Genomic DNA, 24594 nt, shown 5'->3' with positions numbered 1-24594 from the left:
GGAAAGTGTTGGAACAAACACAAACACCCAGTCCCCGGGCCAGGAGAATTAATCAGAAGCGATTAAAATCCCCGACCCGGCCGGGAATCGAACCCAAGACCCTCTGAACCGAAGGCCTCAACGCTGACCATTCAGCTAATGAGTTGGACCCTTGAGCCCTAACTCGCCACCAATAAAGACATCTATCTATCTATCTATCTATCTATCTATCTATCTATCTATCTATCTATCTATCTATGTATCTATCTATCTATCTATCTATCTATCTATCTATCTATCTGCGATTATTACACAGTAGTTCGGGGCTCCTGCAGAACCCCAGCATACGACCAAGCGTTTCGGTGTCGTTGCAAGCGTTTTGGCGGCAACGGGTTGAGCTGAATGCCCTACCGGAAACCGATCTTACTGCGGTCATGTTGCACGACATTTTTATTGCATTTACGTGTTCGTTAAAAGATAAAGATGCGGTGTGGAAATTCGAAGACATTTTAACACCTCATTATGTAACTGGTTAGTCAAGTAAACTAGTTTCCGAGAAAGGATCTATGTACGCCTAAAACTAGACAGATATCCGATTAAAATTAGTAGTTTATGGATTTACAGGTACAGGAATGTAGCAGATTGCCATACCTTGGACATTATTTGACAGCAGTATTTTTTTCTTTCCTAAATATATATTGATATAATTAATTCTTGACTCGTAGTAGTGTTAGTTGTGAGGTGCTTAATATTAGTTATTAGTATTAGCTGTAGTGTGGAGTACCATAAATTATAAAGCCAGCCAAGTGAACCGGTCGTAGAAGTGAGGACCTCCCACTGATTATGTGAATGATACCTTAGCGCTGGCTCTCCATTTAATGTAATCATAGGACTGCTGACGAGGAAATATGGACAAGAATTTCTCGCAGTCTTAAACTACGGGAGGGAATTGTTAATAGAATCATGTACAAACGTACCGAGGGAAAGGATTTTGGCCTTAATGAAGGATTATAGGGAAAAGGACGAGACTCCGTGGGTCAGGCAGCAGCGCACCGGCCTTTCACCGCTGGGTTCCGTGGTTCAAATCCAGTCACTCCGTGTGAGATTTGTGCTGGACAATGCGAAGACGGGACAGATTTTCTCTGGGTACTCTCGTTTTTTCCTGTTATCTTCCATTCCAGCAACACTTTCCCATATTATTTAATCTGTCAGTCATTAATCATTGCCTCAAAGGAGTGCGGCAGGCTTCGGCAGCCGGCAGAGCTCCTATCCTCTCCGCTAGATGGGTCCTTAATTTATTCCATTCCTAAACCGGTCGAGTGACTGGAAACCGGCTGTGGATTTTGTATAGGGAAAAGGTTCATTATCGTGCCAATCTACGCTTACGAATTTGAGACCCCTTAGAAAAAAAACAAGAGTTGACCAAGGGAGGTCAGTTAGGAAGTTTAAAATGTGGAGCCTGACACACGTAAGTCGTAACCCCCGCTCCCAAATTGAAAGCCCCTGAGTCACCTTTCCGTCGCCTTTTTTTTTGGTTTGCTATTTGTTTTTCGTCGCGCTGACACAGACAGGTCTTATGGCGACGATGGGACAGGAAAGGCCTAGGAATGGGAAGGAAGCGGCCGTGGCCTTAATTAAGGTACAGCCCCAGCATTCGCCTGGTGTGAACATGGGAAACCACGGAAAACCATTTTCAGGGCTGCAGGCAGTGGGGTTCGAACCCACTACCTCCCGGATGCGAGCTCACAGCTGCGCGCTCCTAACCGCACGGCCCACTCGCCCGGTCGTCGCCTTTTTTGGGAATAACGTGTATGTATTATACCACCCCAATCACCGGACTTTAGTTCATATCTTAATCTATTTACATTCAACCACACAAAAAATTTGCTTCGGCTGAAGATGACTTTCTTTAAATTCTTCTTATTTAAATTATGATGAACATATTGTGCCGTGGTACAAATCCAAGTATCATCTCCTCGGTCACTGGCTATCCCAGCCCTTGGAGAACGTATAATATTAAATATTCCTTTGCTGTCCAATGTTTATGCGGTTTAGTTTACTTATCTTAGCAATTACACACACACATATATATAAATGAATATTTCTGGCCACGAGACACTAGAGATTTCGAGTGTACTGGTGTATGGTACAGCAGCACTGCATTTGCTGTCTGCATATCGGCAATGACTAGTGCGTTCAGCAACAACGAATACACGGACATTATTTTAATCTATGGAGAATCTGGTCGGAATGCAGCCGAAGCTCCAAACAGACGTCTGCCTTCTACACACGTAATTTTCCGAACAGTATTAGTTTTTGTTTCATACAGACAACTCTTGTATAGATTGGAATGTCCACATGTGAATAAATTAATAAGTTAACGTAAATAAATAAATAATTACTGGATTAAACCCACTATGTCTATTTAATGAAGTCGAGCTTTCGGCCAAATTCCATTGGCCATCATCGGGGCAAGTTAAATTCTGCTCACTGTCGGAAGCTCGACTTCATTAAATAGACATAGTGGCTTTAATCCAGTAATTATTTATTTATTTACGTTAATACTATGAGCCACGAAAACCTACATTCATTAAATTAATAAGTTATTAAATTTTATTTTCAGCATCTTTCGACGTATTTACTAATGCGCCCTTTTATGGAAAGTGTGCAGTAAAATGACAGCCATTTGTTTCACAACATCCACAATACAGCACACTGTAGTGCTCCTTTGCAAACAAGTGATTAGGCATCCCATGCATCACTATTGAATGCGGAACATTTATGAGTAGAAAATACGGCGCTCGCGAGCCACCTGATATATATAAAATACAATGTCCCGACTGATTGCCAATCAACGCCCAGGCAAAACTACTGGATATAAAGAAAAGAAATGAAATTTAATGGGTACATTTTTCTGTTACAGTGTAGGTGCTCAATAAGGAAGGTTTTCAAAGAATTCCACCCCTAAGGGGATGAAATGAGGGAGGGGAGGTAAATCCATAAAACTAAAATATTTTTTGGAAAAGGCTGAAACTTCACTCACTGATTGCTGCTTTATGTACTAGATGTTAAATAAATCAAGATAAAAGATTTCATCCCTTGATGGTTAAATGGGGGTTAGTGCCCGATAACAAAACTATTAATTTCTCTAAAACATATGAGGTTGAAATTTCACATGACGATTGCATCTGTATGTCTTAGATTTCAAGAAAGATGTTCGATACTATAATTCAATATCTCGCGCCACACCGCTGTCATTTTTACAGCTGCTGAAGTTAGCCAATCAGATCGCTTCCCGGGCGAATTCAAATAGGCTTTTCCGAGGCGATGTTGCTAATTCTGCAAATCGATTTTTTTAAATGATTTATCAGTATGACCAACTCTCTAACACTCATAGGCCCTATATTCGGTTCCCATTGTTTCCATCCACGCTGTATAAAAATACATAAATTATGTAAATATTTTTATAAACATTCATCCCCCTATTACTGTTTGACGTACGAAGTCAAGATTTCACAGGTTATTCGCTTCTAAATGATCGTTCCTCCAAAACCGTTTTACGCACGAAGTGATGGAGTATGTTATAGGTTCAGCCGACGGTGGACTCTCCAAAATGTACAATTTTGAAAGATAACCTTGAGTTTATTTATTTATTTATTTATTTATTTATTTATTTAATGTGCCACCAACAGAGACACGCTCCAATTATAGGTGGCTGTTACAAATTATTTGAACAAATAACATAGAAATACCAAAAAGAAGAAAATGTGAAAATGCTGTGTAAATGAGATGATAATGCTCTGTATGAAATGGATGAAACAATATCTCATATACAGAATCCTGCTAATAAATCAAACAAAAAAATTGTAACAAAATCCTGTAAATATTATACATATAAACAAATCACTTCGACGAGAAAAATTCTTTTAATGCATTTACATATGTGTCATATTCATAAACAAAGTCAAGATCTATATGATACTTATTAATTAAGTTATTGTATGTTTCACACATATTGATAAACGGAGAGTTCTTAAAAGATACAGTTTTGGAGACTGGAGTAATAAACAATTGCCGAAATCTTAAATTTCCTTTTCTAACATTAAAGCATAACTCGTGAAGGGAACTATTATCGTCAATTATTGCATTAACCATCTTATAGAGATAAATTTGTTGAGCTATTACACGCCTACTGGCTAGCGATACATATTTAAATTCATTCAACAAAAATCCATATGAAACATAATTTCTATATTTTTTATAATAAATATATCTTAAAAAACGTTTCTGCACCCTTTCAATTTGATTTTGATAAGATTTATAACATGGAGACCAAATTATACATGAAAACTCAAGTTTTGATCGGACAATACTATTGAATAATAAGGTGAGTGTATACGTGTTAGAAAAATCTCTTGAATTTCTAATTATAAAACCCAATTTCTTATAGGAATCATTAACCATTGTATTAATATGCTCCTTGAAAGATAAATTTCTTGTAACAATTACCCCTAAGTCATTAACAGAGTGAACAACTTTGAGTTCTTCATTATGAATTTTATATTTATAATTCAATGTATTTTTCTTATTTGATATCTGAAGGAAACAGCATTTATTTACTGTATATTAAGTTGCAAACAGTTTTCAATACTTCAGTAAAACCGTAGTAAAGTACGGGTATCTTGCTAGTGAAAAATGTCTTGGTTTGACATTTCTATCAGAAGCAGGAATCGAGCCGGCGCTAACTGTCCATGAGAGATATAACAATAAATATTAAGACAATGGGGCGTGGCGTTTGGCTAGCATTCCCCACCATCTCTGTTCTCTCTCGACTTGTCCTCTTTGTTACGTATTAGCATCGCAGCTTTCATAACAAACCTCATGTTGTTCCCTTTCCGTCTACGTCTTCTCTCCTCAGTTAATATTCATATCCCCTAAGGGATACATTGCTGTAGAATACGGGAAGTGATAGATCGGAGGGTTTCAGGCTTTCCAGACCGGTAATATAAATCACTCTCCCTACATACAGGAAAACGTGTTAGAAAAACAAATGTGACAGACTCCTAATGAAGTATCCATCCCACTTCCAGGTCAGAATTGCACAATTCTCCCAGCCTTGAAAGCGCCAAAACAATGTCCATTTCGCATGCGCATTATTAGGTGCTAATGTCTTACAAGTATATAAATGGAATATTTAAGTACATAAGAATCCGGGCCCAATTTATTTATTTATTTATTTATTTATTTATTTATTTATTTATTTATTTATTTATTTATTTATCTATTTATTTATTTATTTATTTATTTATTTATTTATTTATTTATTTATTTATTTATTTATTTATTTATTTATTTATTTATTTATTTATTTATTTATTTATTTATTTATTTATTTATTTATTTATTTATTTATTTATTTATTTATTTATTTATTTATTTATTTATTTATTTATTTATTTATTTATTTATTTATTTATTTATTTATTTATTTATTTATTTATTTATTTATTTATTTATTTATTTATTTATTTATTTATTTATTTATTTATTTATTTATTTATTTATTTATTTATTTATTTATTTATTTATTTATTTATTTATTTATTTATTTGCTGGCCGGTCTTCGACGACCTAAATTTCTATGTGAAAAGTAAATGGAAATTTTAAATGAACAAATTAGTATATCTATATACTTAGGTGTATGCATAAGTTTTTGACGGTTTTTGTGGAAAAGAAAACCCGTTATTTTCACGGGAAATTCACTTTTTCTTCATTCAAAATATTGGCCATCGGCTTCTCCACACTTCGCTCATCTTTCAGGTAAATTATGAATACGAAGGCAGAAACACTGCTTGTCTTTTGCGGCAAACCTTTCGTCGAGCCATTTTCCAACTTCCTCGAAATTGCCGAAGTGCTGCTCTGCGAGCGCGTGTCCCATTGATTCGGAGAAGTGATAGATGGTGCCAGATCGGGGCAGTACGGCGGGTGCGCAAGGATGTCCCATACAAGCGACTTTAAGATGTCCTTCACTGGTTTCGCTGTGTAAGACGGCGCGTAACAAAACCACTTTGCCATGTCTTCTGGCCCATTCCGGTCTTCTTTCGATCAATGCGTGAATTAAATTAATCACTTGTTGGCGATAGGGTTGTGCATTAATGGTTTCGCCTGCAATTGTTCATCTTCGAGCTTTTGTGGTCTACCAGAGTGCTCACTGCCTTTCACATTGAAATCACCACGCTTAAATGGTCGAAACAATGTCTAACATGTTCTAATCTATGGATAAGTTCACCATATGTTTCTACCAGCAAACGATGACTTCTCACAGCCTTTTTCTTTTGATTAAATAAGAAAAGCAATGCGTGCCGCAAATGTTCTTTGTCAGCCACAAACGTCGACATGATCACTGAACTATACAACACAGGCGCTAGTGTCTGGCGGACTCAACTTGTGTGTGCTGCTTGGTTAATGTGAGACGAACAAACTGACGTATGTGTCATATTCATACTGTTCACTGTTTCTCTTAGCGAAACGGGAAAATACTCATGCATACACCTGGTATAGAAACTACATAGGCTTGGCCGATATCTATGTATGTACAATAAGAATTTTGTCTCCGCATTGCTCAGCATTTAAAAAAGAATTGTATTTCTGTATCGGTCGTGTCCACAGTTACAAGGAAATGCACTTTTTTAATTTTGCGTAATTTCTGTCTGTCCGCGCATCATGAGAAAACGGTTCGAGATAATTTAATGAAAATCTGTATGTAAAGTCGAGGAATAAGTTGCTACAGTCTAGGCCATAAATTAGTTTATTCATGCTAAGTGAAATGGCAATTTAGTGGAAGGCCTAAAATGCAGTTCTCAAACATTTACGTTATTAGTTGTCCTATCGATAAATACTACATAACAAAAGTTATAAACTGTAGAATACTGTATAAGTTGTGTCTAGTGACAAATTTGCACCGTTGAGATGTTTTCATTTTCTCAGAATCGTTGTGAAAGGCAGCAGAAATAGAAATTGTATACAGAGACAGAGCGAGAAGTGGTGGTGGTGGTGGTGGTGGTGGTGGTGGTGGTGGTGGTGGTGATTATTGTTTTAAGAGGAAGTACAACTGCGGAGCCATAAACTATATAACAGTAATCAGAGAGAGGGAAAAAAGAAGAGATCCGGCACTTCGAAAAGTGAATGTATCGGCCAGAGAAAGAGATGGGCCACGAAGGGCGTGAAAATGAAAGACTCGCTAGGCCTCGAATGCTTTAATACTGTCGGGGTCGGAAGAGGACAAGAGTTGACCAAGGGAAGTCGGATAGGATAGATGAAAGTGAGGAGCCTGCCACAAGTAATTGGAAGCAATGCCTGAACTCAGCTAAGAGCACCGCTCCCAGGTTGAGAGTCCCTGGCTCCATAGAGAGCCTTCCTTCGTTACAGAAGTGCCCTAAATTTCGACCATGAGCATCAATATACGCATTACAGTATCACAGCAATGATTGTCGTGCACGTTCGAAGAACATTTTACGAACATCGTAGCTTGTCTGGAAGCATTTGCAATGCATCTTGTAGAAAAATACTTGAATCAGAGCAAAACATAGTTTTGAAATTATGGCAAGAAAAATGTTTAATTTTAAGGCGATGATTTGTTGGTGTGACCTTCAACATCAGAGCCAAGGAGTTCCTCGACTGGGGCCTGAAAGCGCTCAGGGCTTCTCTTTTGATACCCGAACGCCACTTATATTCATCAGACTGAGATAATTTCTTTTTTTTTGTAGTTGCTTTACGTCGCACCGACACAGATAGGTCTTACGGCGACGATGGGAGAGGAAAGGCCTAGGAGTTAGAAGGAAGCGGCCGTAGCCTTAATTAAGGTACAGCCCCAGTATTTGCCTGGTGTTAAAATGGGATACCACGGAAAACCATCTTCAGGGCTGGCGACAGTGGGGTTCGAACCCACTATCTCCCGGATGCAAGCTCACAGCCGCGTGCTCCCGACCGCACGGCCAACTCGCCCAGTGAGATAAAATTTCCTTTGTTTTATTTTCGAATTAATTTTTTGTGTAATCTTTGTCGTAGGCAAATTTTTTTTAAAAAAAACATAAATTGAGTGATGAATTTTCTCAAATGTTGTCATCTAAATACTTGGAATATTTTGAAGCATCCTACAAGTACTCTATGTTTGAGGTTACATATCACACAGCGTCGGCAGTTGTGAATTTTGTATTGGTATCTATAGGAAACGAGAGGGTATTGAGATTGGTGATTTATATTTCGATCATTTACAGTAAGAAAGACACTCAGTGCCTAGTAATGTTGTTTTGGTTATGTAGCATGTATGTCTCAGAGCATTGTGAACTAGAACAGTTCGTGAGTACCTGCTTTTTGGAAAGTAAGTTGTTAGTAGTAGACATTCTTGTTAGGCTATCAAAATGCTGTGTATAGCGACACTAAAGAGTGCATCTCTGGACAGAAAGTGAAGGGATTATTATGCAAGCTAGTAAGCTCTGGAGAATAATACTTGACAACGTTTGGAATCCCTTAGGCGACGGAAATAAGCAAAGCAGCAAGAAAAGGAAACTTTGGGTCCTGGGATGTTAAAGTACAATGTAATTATTTACTACTCCAGCCCCACTGTGTAGGGGTAAACGCGTCCGCCTGTCACCCGACAGCCCCGGGTTCGTTTCCCGGCCCGGTCAGGGGATTACAATTGTAATGATTAATATACCTGGCCTGGGGACTGGGTGTTTATGACGTCCTTAATCTTCCTTTCCTCACACAGAACATTCTACACTACCGCAATTCCAATTACACGCAGGTTCATACAATATGGTGCCAGTAGGGGCAAAAAGATCCACATGGGTCGACACCCCAAACAAACGTGAATTTGTCTGTTTCTAGGGATAGTTATGCGCATGTTCATTTTTTTCGTAATGTGTTGTCGTATTTACTGTGAAATTTCGCCAGTGAATCGGTCGTATTTATGCTAGTGTCTCTGCTATCCCTGCATGAACCCGTCAGACAGCTGTTCGACAGGAGTGCGACGTCACAACCTCACTGCTTGTAGTTACTGACGGCGTTGACTATAACAAACTAACGAGAACTATAAATTCTATGCAAGAGAATCTGGAGCTCGAGTTATGTGTATTCAATCAATCAATCAATCAATCAATCAATCAATCAATCAATCAATCAATCAATGATCTGCATTTAGAACTGTCGCCCAGATGGCAGATTTCCTATCAATTGCTTCTTAGCCTTTCTTTAAATATTTTCAAAGAAATTGGAAATTTATCGTTCACCTTCCTTGATAAATTATTCCAAGGCCTAATTCTTTATCCTATAATCGGATATTTTATCCAATTTGTCCTCTTGAACTCCAACTTTATCTTCATTTTGTCATATTCCCTACTTTTAAAAACCCCACTCAAGCTTATTCGTCTACTAATGTCACTTCAAGCCAGCTTTGATTTTCACGCCCTTCGTGGCCCTTGTCTTTCTTTGGCCGATACCTTCATTTTTCGAAGTGTTAGATCCCTTCCATTATGGGCGGAATTTGATAGTACAAGAGCAATGATTGACAAGACTTGTACCTCGGCAAACTTTGAACTTCGTCACGTAATGACAAGCATGTCTGTACATGGCTTTTATCGTCACCTCTGTACAAGTTAGACATACTCTGCTCCACTGTATTTGCGAAGAAACGTGTGAAAGGTATCATACTGAACTGTATTGAAATGGAACAAAATGTATTAGTGAATGTGTAGATCTCAGTGTTGCAATATTTGGTCGTGTATGTTCATGTATTTGTTCTCTGCACATTTGAGTGAGGTAATAATAATAGGAACTTCCAATGTGCTATGTTAAGCGATAAATCAAGAAATTAATGGAGCTATAGTTGGACTTCTAGGTTGAAAAGGATCTGTTACAAGAGACCTATTCTTCATCGAAGTTTACTTCGGAGATCTCACGGGATATCCGGTGTTTCAACACGGCTACCTTGAGCGATTTAAAATCCAAATAACAGATGAATATTTATCCTTTTGTTGTTCTCTTCAGACAGTGGATCATCTACTTTTCTCCTGCCCCGCGTTTGGAATGAGAAGACTTGCAGTATATTTGAGTTCCACCTGAACAGTTGTAATCTTGTATTTCCTAAACCATTGCGTGATATTTTCAAGAAGCCTTATTGTTATAAGCAATTCTTAACATCCATTCAGCACATCTTTAACTAATTGAACTCATAAACTTTCGTGTTGTAATATTTTGTGAATATAAACGACAGCCTTAATGTACTTTTGTGAAATAGAGCTCCTTGCTGTGCTGGATATTGAATAACAAAAATAGGAATCCGTTTAGCTGTGGTATTAAAGGGTGTTAACGCATGCTTTTCTTAACAAGAGCCTTCCTTGTTTGTGCTAGTTAGCATTTTATGTCCTCCTTACTTTTGCAATCCCACCATTCGTTATGCAGCCAGTCCCTGTTATGATTAGTATGAAAATGTTGCTCATAGGGTCGGTTGGTGCACGCATTTCGGTGGCCTTGGCAGACTGTTACGTAATTGCAACTTCTGATCCAGCGAGGAAAGCAACGGGAAACTACCTCACTCCTCATTTCCCTAGTACACCTTTTCAGTGGTGCCTAGGCTATCTATGACAGCTGTTGGTTGAGCTGTGGAGGATCAAAACCAGCCTTCGGGCTGAATACCCAACATACAACACAAATAAATATTATTTCTTAGGCTATAGGCCTAATACATATAATAACACTAATTGGGCACAAAGAAAAAAGAAGAAGGGTATAGACTCAAATCACGCAAAGCTACAGAAAGACTGCCCAACCTTACCACAGACATCAGGAAACGAAGACTGAAATTCTATAGACACGTTCACAGACTTTAGTCTTCAAGGCTAACCCACAAGATTTTGACATATACTGAAAAACAGAAGAACGTGCCATGGATACAAGATGTTAAAAATTGATGTGGAAAAGGTCCAGATAGAAACATCAGAAATACTGGACAGAAACATTTACCCTCACAAGATAAATAAATGGGTAGTAAAGCCAGGGAATGAAGTCCCTAAAAGATCGGGGACTAAGTGATCAGAAGAAAGAAAACAGGCACACAGTGAAAGAAGAAAGCAATATGGTCTGTTGGAAATGCGAATCACAAATTTAATGCGTAATCCAACACGGTCCATAAACAAATAATAAGAAGAAGAAGCCGAAGAATAAGAAGAACTGGAGAAAAAAGAACGCAAAATTGTGAGAGGAATCTTGGGATCAAATTACAGAAATGAAATCCATCAAAAGAGATCCAACGAGGAAGTCTACGGCAAAGTAGAGAAAATTACCGTCACAATCAGAAAAAGACGGGCACGATTTGACGGTCATCTGAAAAGAATGGACGGAAGAAAGTTAACTAAAGAAATCTTTCACTTTTTTTATTCAAACCCCAAAACCACAATTCCCTAGTTTAGAAATACCAAAGAAGACCTGCAAATGCTACATATCTCAGCTGAAGACGTCCATAACAGAGATCTCTTCCGCAAGAAAATATTGACGAACGGGCTAAACCGAGACGAGCAACCGAAGAGAATACACGGTGCCCCTTGGACAGAGGAGCGTAAGCAGGGCCACTCACAAAGAATGAGGGAAATTTGGGCTCTAAAGAAGGCCAAGTTCAGTGTCAAATGCAACAAGATTTAACGTGGTCCTTGATGGCCCCAGCGAATATATATATATATATATATATATATATATATATATATAAGTGAATGGATGATTCCAGATTAACAAAAAGGATTTTCAAGTACCTTTGGGACAAGAAGGCAACAACTAGCTGGATTCAAGAAGTAAAGAAAGATTTAGAAAGAAATAATATAAGAAGATACTTTGGATGGAGAGATTTTTAGAAAGAGGGTAGCAAGTATGGAAGGATTCCAAGGAAGATTGAACAAGAAGCCTGGTGCAAAGTGGTCCGAGGACAGAAGGAAACAGCATAGTGAAAGGATGAAAGAATATTGGAGGAGCGGAAGAGAAAACAACAAAGTATGAAGAACTGAATTGAAATTGGCACGTGGTCCTTAGCAAGCCTCATCGGAAAGAACATAATAATAATAATAATAATAATAATAATAATAATAATAATAATAATAATAATAATAATAATAATAATAATAATAATAATGGTTTGCAAATTTTACAATTGATTTAACCTAAACCCATTACGATCTTCTTCTATTTAAGACAGAAAGGAGCATGAAATTCCACTGATATTCTCCCTTCACGTAAACGTTACATCGAAGTCAATAAAATAGTTTTAGATATTATAACTGCTTCCACAACGCTTGGTAAAATACGTGTTTATTAAGAACTTACACAGCGAGTGTTTCTCCTAGTGAGTGTAAAAGGATTAATGTAGTGTCGCTGACATAAGAGGAACCCGTTTAGCTGTGGGATTTGAGTGTCTTAACGCATGCTGCTCCTTATCTTCTCGCGATGTTACGTGTCCAGTAGGTGCCTCACTTATTACGTATAATTGCCTGAAGCTCTAGAACACACACACACGTAACATTTAATATGCATAACCGCGGTTGACATGAGTTACAAGCCTTGCGAACCACTTCCTGCTCTTAGGAACCCATCTGTAAAGGAACTGTAACATAAGGTGCCCCTCCCACTTCTACACACTGACCTGTATTATATTTCTTTTTTCAAATACACTTCTACTGAGTGTGTGTGTGTCCTAGTTAGAAAGTAACTTCCTGAATCTCTTCGTTCGCAGACCTGGACACACCCCACTTTCATTCTTCATCCGCTTCTTCTAGGCAACTTCAACTTTTTGGCGGGCTGGTTGTCATCTGGAGTAGTGTGGTGGGAGTGTGAAGGGCTTTATACAATCAATGGGTTTCACTATATATACTAGATCGTGATCTGAGCCAAGTGTCAGACAGTGCAGCTACTGTTCGGAATATACAACACTCAGCATGACTTCCACGGTAAGTACAGTGTAAATCTGTAAAAAGTCTCTATTATCCGTTTCCCGATTAACCGACCTGTGGATTTTTTGTTGTTAGGATCATACAAGAGTCAATGCCATCCTGTCCGGCTCCATAGCTAAACGGTTAGTGTGCTGGCCTTTAATTCAAGGAGGTCGCTGGTTCTATTCCAAACCGGGTCGGGGATTTTAACCTTCATTGGTTAATTCCGATGGCTCTAGTGCTGGGTGTGTGTGTGCCGACTTCAGCATTAGAATTCATCACAGGTAGGGCCTATCCTGAAAGACGCGCAGGTCACTTATACGGCGTCAACTGCACGAGGGAACTTCGAAGGCCACACGTAACAGGTTAGAATACAAACTTAATTTGGTTAATAGAAAGTGTCGGCCACCCGTTCTTCCACAATGTAGCAAGAGTAATATAAATTTTATGAGTTCTGATGGGCCGTACCCCTCATGTTCATGCAAACCCCATAGCATAATCGTTGTGAAGGTAGACTAGACTTGCTGCTCGCTTCAGAAACTTTTCATTCTAACTTATTAATGCATAAAAATCCGGACTCTAATTATTATGATTATTTCTACATCCTACATCTACTTGTCATATTAATACCTTTGATTAATAATAACCCTCTTGTTGTTACCGCCTATAATTCCCTCAAAAAAACACAATTGAATTGAACAAGTCCCGGGTGTTATAAAATGTGTCCTATCATTCCGTCTCTTATTCTGGTGAAATTTCACCAACTCGTTCTCCTTTCACAAATTCTATTCAACATCGCTTCATCCGTGATTTGATCTACCCATCTCACCGTTAGTGTTCTTCTGTAACACCACATTTCAAAAGCTTTTATTCTCTTAATGAATTTGTTATTTTTCATGTTTAACTTCCATGCAAGGCCACGTTCCAGATGAAGGTCAACGTTCAAAGTGAGCTAATTTCCCTTCTTAAGATATGCTCTCATTACTTTCCTAGACTGGTTTATGCGCTCAATTATGTCAACCTCGAGTCGGTAGGTAAAAGAATTCCCGTGGTACTAAATTCCGGCACCTCAGCTTCTCCGAAAACCGTAAAAGTACTTAGTAGGACGTAAAGCTAATAACATTATTATGTATTATTATTTTGCTGCCCAAGTAATAATATTCATTTACTTCCTTTAAGACTTCATTTCCTAATTTAATATTTGGTACATTACCTGACTTCCTTCGACTGCACTCCATTACTTTTCTTTTGGATTTTTTAAATTTCATCTTGTACTCCTTACCCAAGGCTGTGTTCATACCACTTAGCAGTTTCTCCAGATTTTATGCACGCTCAGAGAAAACAACAATATCATCGGAAAATCTCGGAGTTTTGATTTCCTCTCCTTGTTTGTTTTCCTTGGTGATGTCTGAAGTCGTCTCCTTCTAATTTCCACTTTGTTAATTAATAACTGTTAGGTTCTTCAGCATGCCAAAACTAATTTTAAATAAATACATTCATAATCTGAATGCAATCTATGCTAGAGTGGAAAGAAGTGAGGAGTTCCGAAATTCAAGTTTTTAAATATTTAAAAAATGTTTATACATTTCTAAATATTTTTGAACGTGATTTGGTAGAATCTGATGATGTTCTTTCATGAACAAAACACGTCATTCTATTTTGATTAACCTGTTTCAATCATTACATATTTTTATGGGGTTTGGTAATGCCGTGTGTTTCTAGATGAACAGAAACACGCAGTTCTCAAGCTCATTATAGTCCTCACCTGCCAAAACGGTTCGTGCTCATATGTACGAGTGTCGTTTGCAGAAATTTTAACATTTAAAATTTTTAATTTGCCAGCATTATTAATGTTATCCTTAAAGAACTAGCGTAGAAATATATCATCCCTTTCCGAAATTTGATGGTGTTTGGACAACTTTTTGGTGCTTGAGGAGTTGTCTCTAAATTCTGCGTGAACTTCCTTCAAAGTTTTTTATATTATTATGATGGAATTAGAAGAAATTAACGCTAATATTCTCAGGGACTCTCTCTCCAAATTATCAATCCATCTGCATAACATGACAAATGCAAATGAAATCAATGTTTCCATTCGTGGTAGTTGCCTTTGTAAGGGAATCTTGAAAATAGAAATTGAATCAATAAATAATACCTATATAGATATTTAAATCATGTTTATGGGGCTCTATCTTCACGGTTTATACAAAGGCAGCTATCCATTTTGAATGTCTTTTCTCTCTTTGTAGTACTTTGCGATGGAATTGATATTTTTAATGGAGAATTTACTGTTAACGTATCAAGGTACTAAATGTTGAATTGTATAGATTTTATAGATTGAATTAAAGAAAAAGAAGGAACGTATAGACTTACTGTAGCAAAATAGTAATTATTAACAAGGAATTAAATTGGACCGCCTTACTCATCAAGGCGAATCAGTAAAAAATTATATTTTGTCGTTTTAAAAACTTCTTCAAACTTTTTGACACTGATTAGTAAAGCCCGGATTTGTATGCAGTAACAGGTTAGATTGCAAACTAATTTGGTTAGTAGGAAGTGTTGGCCACCCGCTCTTCCATACTGTAGCAAGAGTAACATAGATCGTAGGGCTTCTGATGGGCCGTACCCCTAATGTTTATGCAAACCCCATAGCATAGTCGTTGTGAAGGTAGACTATACTTGCTACTTGCTTCAGTAATTTTGCACTCTAACCTATTAATGCACAAAAGTTCGGGCTCTACTGATTAGCCTATTTGACTCTCATTTATGTTTCGAGTGTCTCATCAATAAAAACATTGCAGTTCAAAGTAATATGGAGGGCGTGACCGAAACTACTTGAAGAGACGTCAGAATCTGTGCCAGCCAAAGTCAACTGAATGTATAATACAGACAGCACACACACTCCTCGTTGCTATTTTCTTAAATACGAGGTTGTGTCATAGAAATTTAGTTTCAGTTTAATTCGTGGAAACGTATGACATTCACATTTTGAACTCATTTTCGCGGATTAAAAAGTCTTTCAAATATTGATTACACTTACTTTTATAATTTATCGCGACTGCGGCAAATCTACCATCTCCTAGACATGTAGTCAGCAGAGGGACAATTTCCTCTTGACCTTGACCAGGCCCGATGTCTCTCGTATGAGACAGCTGTTGAGATGAATTCAAGAGGCTGAGTGGACCCCGTTATGACCTAAGTCATTGAATGAAAATTCTTGCACTAGCATAGTTCGGAGGTTGAATCGTTGAACTCCTGATAATCGGTAGACACGTACAGTATATGTTATATGAATTTGTGGGAAAATGTATTTAAGGCTGAAATTTAAAGTATTTCGAACCTACGATTAAGTATCCCTTGCATTTTCTTCAACAATAAAGCAATCAGCTCTAGATTTCCAGTCGCGAAACTCTCCACAGTTCGTATATAGAGAGAAAGGCATATAACGCTGTTGATGGTGTTTCGTCTGTCGGATGGAGACATTAAGCCTTGAGCAGACTCCTTATTCGACCAGACTACGTGGCTACTGAGAATTTTACACTTCCCTTTCTCATTACCATCTTCTCACACCCATTCGTATAGGTCGCCCATGGACGTCGAATAGAGAGACCTAGATTAGGCAAGCCAAAAATGTCCTCAGACACTTCCGGCATTAAAAGCAGTACGCTATATAAATAAATAAATAAGTAAATAAATAAATAAATAAATAAATAAATAAATAAATAACAGCTGTGAAATTGCGTATTTTTATTATGTCATACAGTACGTTTTTAGGGGTGATGTCTTCCATTAACGACGTTATATCAACTTGGATGCAGAAGTACCTATTTTCTTATTTATCTGAATTTCAGCAGAGCATGGAGTATTCAAATATGGTTCCTTTATGGACTAATGATACACTTTGTTGCCTTATCGACTTCTGAACATGTTCCGATATTGCTTACGGACATTTTTTTATGGGCTTCACAGTTCGCCCCCAGAGGACATATGTAGCGTCGTTTAGCTCAGATACCAGGTTACCAAACAGGAGAAGATGGAGACAGCTGTGATGTCAGGAAATAGAACGTCTTATGATGATGATGATGATGATGATGATGATGATGATACATGAACGTGTTTCAACATTTTCAGTTAAATAGCGGATTGCAGGAATGTACTTTGACATAAAAATCGCCGCTGTCTGGACAAAACCTCCTATGTGAAATATTTTAGCTTAGAACCTTGGCCGGTAGGGTTCTGTCGTCTAAGGTGCAATATTTTGTGAATATTGTCAAGGCATTCTCGCTCTTCATAACGTATGTGCTACGGGTCGGTATATCTCCAAAAATAATAACACATAGGAGGTTTTGTTCTGGCAACGACGAAATGTCTTAAGGCTGGGGATGTGTAACGTAACGCGACAAAATGTGTGACGGAAGTGTAACCATAGCAACCGTGCAGGCAGTGATGTGAGGTGTGGATGGATGGCCAGACAATGTTACCTAGCAACCGTGCAGGCAGTGATGTGAGGTGTGGATAGATGGTCAGACAATGTTACCTAGCAACCGTGCAGGCAATGATGTGAGGTGTGGATAGATGGTTAGACAATGTTACCTAGCAACCGTGCAGGTAGTGATGTGAGGTGTGGATAGATGGTTAGACAATGTTACCTAGCAACCGTGCAGGCAGTAATGTACGGTGTGGATAGATGGTCAGACAATGTTACCTAGCAACCGTGCAGGTAGTGATGTGAGGTGTGGATAGATGGTTAGACAATGTTACCTAGCAACCGTGCAGGCAGTAATGTACGGTGTGGATAGATGGTCAGACAATGTTACCTAGCAACCGTGCAGGCAGTAATGTACGGTGTGGATAGATGGTCAGACAATGCTACCTAGCAACCACGCAGGCTATGTCTCATAGCTGGTTGCCGTTTGAAATTAGCATCCGTTGATGGATTGCCATGGCCGGAAGATATATTTATGATCATCTGATTTTAGCAAAGGGAAAAGTGGTTTCTTTGGTACCTTTTTCCTTTGTTAGAAGCTAAATCTATTTTAAGTTTGAAAGACTCGTTGCAAGAAACAATTTTGTGTTAATGATCTAATGAAGGCACCAATAACTTAGTGATCTGGTTTCCTTCCTATAAATGTGTATTCTTCCCCTATATTTACATTTTGTATACAACTCGCATAATGTCCAATGTGCACAGTTTACATTAGATTATTGGCAACATCGTCTGTAACAGATAGAGGTACGTAAAATTGTGTATTGTACCAGTTAACTTAATTATTTTTTAATTCTCCATGAATCTGACTCCGCTTCATTCTCCCATGATGTTATGTTAAAACTTTCTTCTAATTCTTCCAAGACCACGACCGTTTAGACACAGATCATATCTAATGGAAATATTATGTTGATGTCGTTAACACGCACAGTTAACTGGATGGCTTAAAAATAGAGTTCAATTGCGGTAGCGGGCGATGGTTCTTGTAAAGTTCGACGTTTGATTAATAAGGACCAAGTTAATTATAGGCGCGTTAAATGTCCCATCTGAAACCCGAAAATCCGCTTACATTAAAGGTTCGATAACAATTGGAGGAATAAATTATTTATAGGTTTGTTTGTTGCAACCCAGTGTAAGACTTGTACAGTATATTGATTGATTGATTGATTGATTGATTGATTGATTGATTGATTGATTGATTGATTGATTGATTGATTGATTGATTGATTGATTGATTGATTGATTGATTGATTGATTGATTGATTGATTGATTGATTGATTGATTGATTGATTGATTGATTGATTGATTGATTGATTGATTGATTGATTGATTGATTGATTGATTGATTGATTGATTGATTGATTGATTGATTGATTGATTGATTGATTGATTGATTGATTGATTGATTGATTGATTGATTGATTGATTGATTGATTGTTTATCCTGATCTCAATTGGGCTATCTAAATTAACGGAAGTTAACTAATAAAACATTTATTTTACAAATTAAAAACAATAGTGTACATATTAGCCCTGGCGAGTTGGCTGTGCGTTTCGTGTCGTGTAATCGTTAGCTTTAATTCACGGGATTGTGGGTTCGAACCCTACTGTCCGCAGCCTTGAGGATTGTTTTCCATGGTTTCCAACTTTCACACCAGGCTACGACCGTTTCTTTCCCACTCCTAGCCATGTTCTCGCCATAAGACCTGTCTGAGTCGGGGGGAAGTAAGACCAGTAAATATTCGTTCATTTTGGTGATTTTCACTACCCCTGTGGAGAAGGTGTTTATGGAAAATTGTTTTATTAACCGTCTTATTTTTCATTTTTCCAGTTCTTCATTTTGGCCTCGGTCTTGGCCATTGCCAGAGCCGTGTACGTCGAGCCTACGCCTGTGAGGTATGCAGCTGGCCCGGCTCTCTCGTATGCATCTGGTCCTGCAGTCTCCTACGCCACCGCTCCACCCCTGTCTTATGCCGCTGCGCCTGCCTACGCTGTCGCAGCTCAACCCCTGGTGAAAGCTGTTGCCGCTCCAGTTGCCAAAGTTGCCGTTGATACAGACTACGACCCCAACCCTCAGTACAGCTATGCATACAGCATCCAAGACGCCATCACTGGAGATTCTAAGAACCATCAAGAGAGTCGTAGCGGTGATAACGTGCAGGGTAGTTACAGTCTAGCGGAACCTGATGGCTCTATCCGCACAGTTGAGTACACTGCAGACCCCGTCAATGGATTCAATGCCGTGGTACACCGTCAGGCAGGAGTTGCACCAGCTCCTGTGGTAGCAGCTGCTAAAGTAGCTGCTCCTGTTATTGCAAGACCTGCTGTCGCATACGCCGCTCCAGCCCCTGTTGCATATGCCGCTCCTGCCGTTAGATACGCTGCTGCCGCACCTGTTGCGTACACCGCTCCTGCCGTAAGATACGCTACTGCCGCACCTGTTTCATACACCGCTCCTGCCGTAAGATACGCTGCTGCCGCGCCTGTTGCATACACCGCTCCTACCGTAAGATATGCTGCTGCCGCACCTGTTGCATACGCCGCTCCTGCCGTAAGATACGCTGCTGCCGCACCTGCTATCTCTTACGCGGCACCTGCTCTGTCTTACGCCGCCGCTCCTGTTATTTCTAGACCTGCTATTTCATATGCAGCCGCTCCTCCAGTGTCATATGCTCCCAGTTATGGATCTTACGCTGCTCCTGTTTTCTCCACACATTATGCTAGTCCTTATGCTACATATCATTATTAGAGATCAATTCACTTTCAGTATACAGGGTTACTGTCTCCTGTATGGCAAAACGCAGGCAGGTGACTGAGGCGATGGTAAGGAGGATAGTAAGCCATGATGTATGGTCCAGAACATCACCACTCTTTGTTAATTACAGTTTATCAAAGTTAGAGGAAAACGCGAATTTTGTTACGTTGCTCTAGCGTCATCAGATGCAGGCCTGGATGTGCAATTGCTGGCTTAGCAGCATGCAGATGTAGTACAAAAACGGTGGTGAATTAGACTGTACATCTTAGCTATGTTATCTTCCCTTCGCTTCCGGAATCACCTCAGTGCTTTTTGCCATTACCTTACCCTTACAGATTTTCAGTTCACAGTAAGATATAAAATCATGAACATGTACTGTATATTCAGTTTTTTGACTGATTTGTGCCTATGGCGAAATCTCCTCCAAGTGAATCTATCTTGTGCTGTCCTGTTGGCCTCTTAGTGGTTCTTTCAATGAATAATGTCCTCCTAATTTGTTTGTCTTTCACGAGGGGTTTTCCAGGTATTTTACTCTCTAAGCCACCATTTTCAGTCTGGCCACGATGATATCCTCTTATGGATGTGGTAGACTGTCGTTCCTCGCTAACTCTGTCCAGCACATCTGTATTTTACATCTCCTGTACTCATTATATTTCTCCAAACGTTGCTAACACCACACTTCTTAATGTCGCCTTCGTTCAGAATCCAAATAGGTATTTTCTAGTTGTTTTCCTAAGCTGAGGAACATGATGCGCTGACTTTTATCACGGGCTGCTTCTCGCAAAATACCTGGAAATCATGTCAATATTATTTCAGGATGAAGCTGTTGCTTCAGTGGGAGTGACTGAGTAGCTATTGCCTGTAAATTGAAGTTCACAACACATCCGTCAGTTACGTACAACGTCTCAATCGATGCTATGTACCGGAAAGCTGCTTAAATAGGGTATAATCTGACTGTAGGCTTATTGTAGTTAGGCGTTAAATTTCTATGCTCTAAGTTGTGGAATCGAATGTCAGCTGGCTTTTAAGACTGCTTAGGTCCGTGTCAGTTGATTTATTAGTATGTTAAAGTCCAATTCTCAGTGCAAAGTTTTGGCACTCCAGAGTCTCCTTAAACCTTATAGCAACTAAGGGCTTCAAAGGATCAAATATCATCAGCTCTACAGAGCACTTTATTTTGAAATAAGGAATAATGCTCTCTGCTCTGCCTTTAGTACGCCTCATCCACAAGACTACCCTGTCGACGGCTTCAATCTTACCCACCACAACTAGCACTGAAGGCCACCATTGAATTCATGTAGCTATTGAACGGATCTTCCTAAAACCTTTCGTATTTGATATTAGGAAAGGTCATTATTTTATATTTATGTTCCTTAGGATCTTACATTGATGTTCAGCTTTTCTACTGTGTAATGTTTAGACCCTGGATTTTTATGCAGCAATAGGTTAGAATGCAAACTAATTTGGTTATTACGAATTGTCGACTAGCCCGCTCTTGCGTAACGCAGCGAGAGTAACATACATTCTAGGGGTTCTGATGAACCGTACCCCCTTATGTTTATGCGAAGCTCTTAGCATAACCGTTATGCAGGATAGACTTTACTTGCTACTCGCTTCAGTAAGTTTGCGTTCTAACCTATTACTGCATAAAAATCGAAGCTCTAGTAATCTTATTCTTGTTCTTATTCTTTTCATAAAAGGGTGGTGACCAACCATCGATAAATAATAATTATTCCTGGTTTGAGCTTAACGTATAAGGATTGTTGAATCGTGAATATTTGAACCACTATCGGAAATTACGCATTCAGAATAATTTTCTCTGCCCAAATCCACGTTTACTTTCTATGATCAGTTGTATCGGATTGAAATTTTTTATTCTGATAGAGGTGACTAAAATGGGCTTCTTTCCTGTGTTTTGTGAGGGTACTCAACCTCCTCATTTCATTGTGAGACTCTGGTTCATCTGACCTCTTACTCATATTCCTAGAGCGTGGAGTGATCTGCATTAGCATGGTTGAGTTACGTAGATGCTCCATATATTTCACTGTCAGTCGGTAACGCCGTAAACATCAATTGACAAAGCCTCCAGTGGTCTACTAGAAGATTTTATTCATTTCAATGAAAACTTTTTGAGGTGTTTCAAACATAATGAGATAATTTTACTGAAGGAATATAAATATTTCATTGCTAATTTACCATAAAAGTAGTACTTAAATATACATATTGTAGTTTTGCTAGATACTATCTTTAATTTGCTCAAATATGGAAAATGGGTTGTGTAACGTTTAATACTGAATGTAGTTTTCCCTTGTATTGTGAATAGTAGAATAAGTAGTGTATGCTAGTATGTATTAACTGGTCGAATGAAAATAGAAAAAGTGCCAACCAGCCAATTGTTCTGCTGGATTATTGAAGATTCATTAGTTTTAATGCAATGTCATTATAATGTAAGACTGACTTATAACCTCTTGACTACCTGTGTATGTCTTCCATTACTGCCATATTGTATGTATACAGACTGTACTTAGTGAATGTTCTGTCTCACAATAATGGAAATAAATGTGTGCGTGTGAATGCTCTATTATACAAAACAAACCTACAGTTATATTTATTTATTATTTTTCATCCTTAAATATTGAAATCTTCTGATCCCCATTCCTAATCCCAGTGAATATCTCTACGGTTTATGCAGCACCAGTTTGATGGTCGGTTGCCCTTCTGATGCGAACGCTATGTATTTAATTATGACGTATTTCTGTCGTGCTGGTCAATATTTTTATTGTGTACGAATCGGAAGGTGTCTATGAAGGGAAACAAAAACACCTAGTCCCAGTGCAATAAAAATTAACCTAATCCATAATCTGACCGGAAATTGAACCCCGATTCCTCAGAACCTAAGGTTACTACGCTGATAATTCAGCCTTATATCTGATTATTATTATTATTATTATTATTATTATTATTATTATTATTATTATTATTATTATGGTCCACCTTTGTAGTGTAACGGTTAGCATTATTATCTGCCGTCCTCGGAGGCCCAGATTGTATTCCCGGTACTGCCAGAAATTTAAGATTGGCAGGAGGGCTGTATGTGGTTAAAATGGTACTTGCACCTCACCTCCAATGGGGGTGTGCCTGTAAATAGCTGCACCACCTCGGGATGTGGACAAGAGTTTACTTATTATTATTATTATTATTATTATTATTATTATTATTATTATTATTATTATTATTCAATCAATCACTACAGATCTGCATTTAGGGCAGTCGCCCAGGTGGCACATTCCCTATCTGTTGATTTCCTACCCCTATCTTAAATGATTCGAAACAAATTGGACATTTATTGAACACCTCGCTTGGTAAGTTATTCCAATACCGAACTCCCCTTCATTTAACCGAATATTTGCCCCAATTTGTCCTCCTTTTTTCTTTGCGCCATGGGCTTTACGTCGCACCAACACAGATAGGTCTTATGGCGACGATGGGATAGGAAAGGCCTAGGAGTTGGAAGGAAGCGGCCGTGGTTTTAATTAAGGTACAGCCCCAGCATTTGCCTGGTGTGGAAATGGGAAACCACACAAAACCATTTTCAGGGCTGCCGATAGTGGGATTCGAACCTACTATCTCCCGGATGCAAGCTCACAGCCGCGCGCCTCTACGCGCACGGCCAACTCGCCCGGTAAATTGTCCTCTTGAATTCCAACACCACTCCATACGACCTCACTCTATAAATAAATAAATAAATAAATAAATAAATAAATATAAATTCTTATTCGACATTTTTCACACCTGTGGGATCGGGCCTGCGGGCTGCATTGCACATTTGGATTTCGCCTTGTTTTACGGCCGGATGCCCTTCCTGATGCCACTCAAACTTATTCGTCTACTGATGTCATTCCACGCCATCTCTCCACTGACAGCTCGGAACATACCACTTAGTCGAGCAGCTCGTCGCCTTTCTCACTAATCTTCGCAGCCCAAACTTTGCTACATATTTGTAACGCTACCCCTTTGCCGGAAATAGCCGAGAACAAATCGGGCTGCTTTTCTTTGGATTTTTTTCCAGTTCCTGAATCAAGTCTTTCTGGTGAGGGTCCCATACACTGGCACCATACTCTAGTTGGGGTCTTACCAGAGACTTATATGCCCTCTCCTTTACATCCTTACTACAACCCCTAAATACCCTCATAACCTCATTATTATTATTATTATTATTATTATTATTATTATTATTATTATTATTATTATTATTATTATTATTATTATTATTATACAACTGCTTGCTGCCGTGCTGAGTGGCTCAGACGGTTGAGGCGCTAGCCTTCTGACCCCAACTTGGCACGTTCGATCCTGGCTCAGTCCGGTGGTATTTGAAGGTGCTCAAATACGTCAGCCTCGTGTCA

The 24594-nt window shown here is 38.7% G+C and overlaps 1 protein-coding gene across 1 annotated transcript in view; it reads left to right on the top strand.

Annotated features, from left to right (window-relative positions):
* The window catches only part of LOC136884784 (cuticle protein-like), a 41161-nt gene extending 20979 nt beyond the window's left edge, over window positions 1–20182 (top strand). Inside the window, exon 4 of the mRNA XM_068230037.1 lies at window positions 19265–20182. Coding sequence (XP_068086138.1) covers window positions 19265–20182 — 918 coding nt within the window. The remainder of the gene's footprint in view (window positions 1–19264) is intronic.
* The last annotated feature ends 4412 nt before the right edge of the window (window positions 20183–24594 follow it).

The sequence above is a fragment of the Anabrus simplex genome, chromosome 13 (genome assembly GCF_040414725.1).
Source record: "Anabrus simplex isolate iqAnaSimp1 chromosome 13, ASM4041472v1, whole genome shotgun sequence".
Classification (NCBI taxonomy): Eukaryota; Metazoa; Arthropoda; class Insecta; order Orthoptera; family Tettigoniidae; genus Anabrus; species Anabrus simplex.
This window is presented reverse-complemented; position numbering and strand designations above follow the sequence as displayed.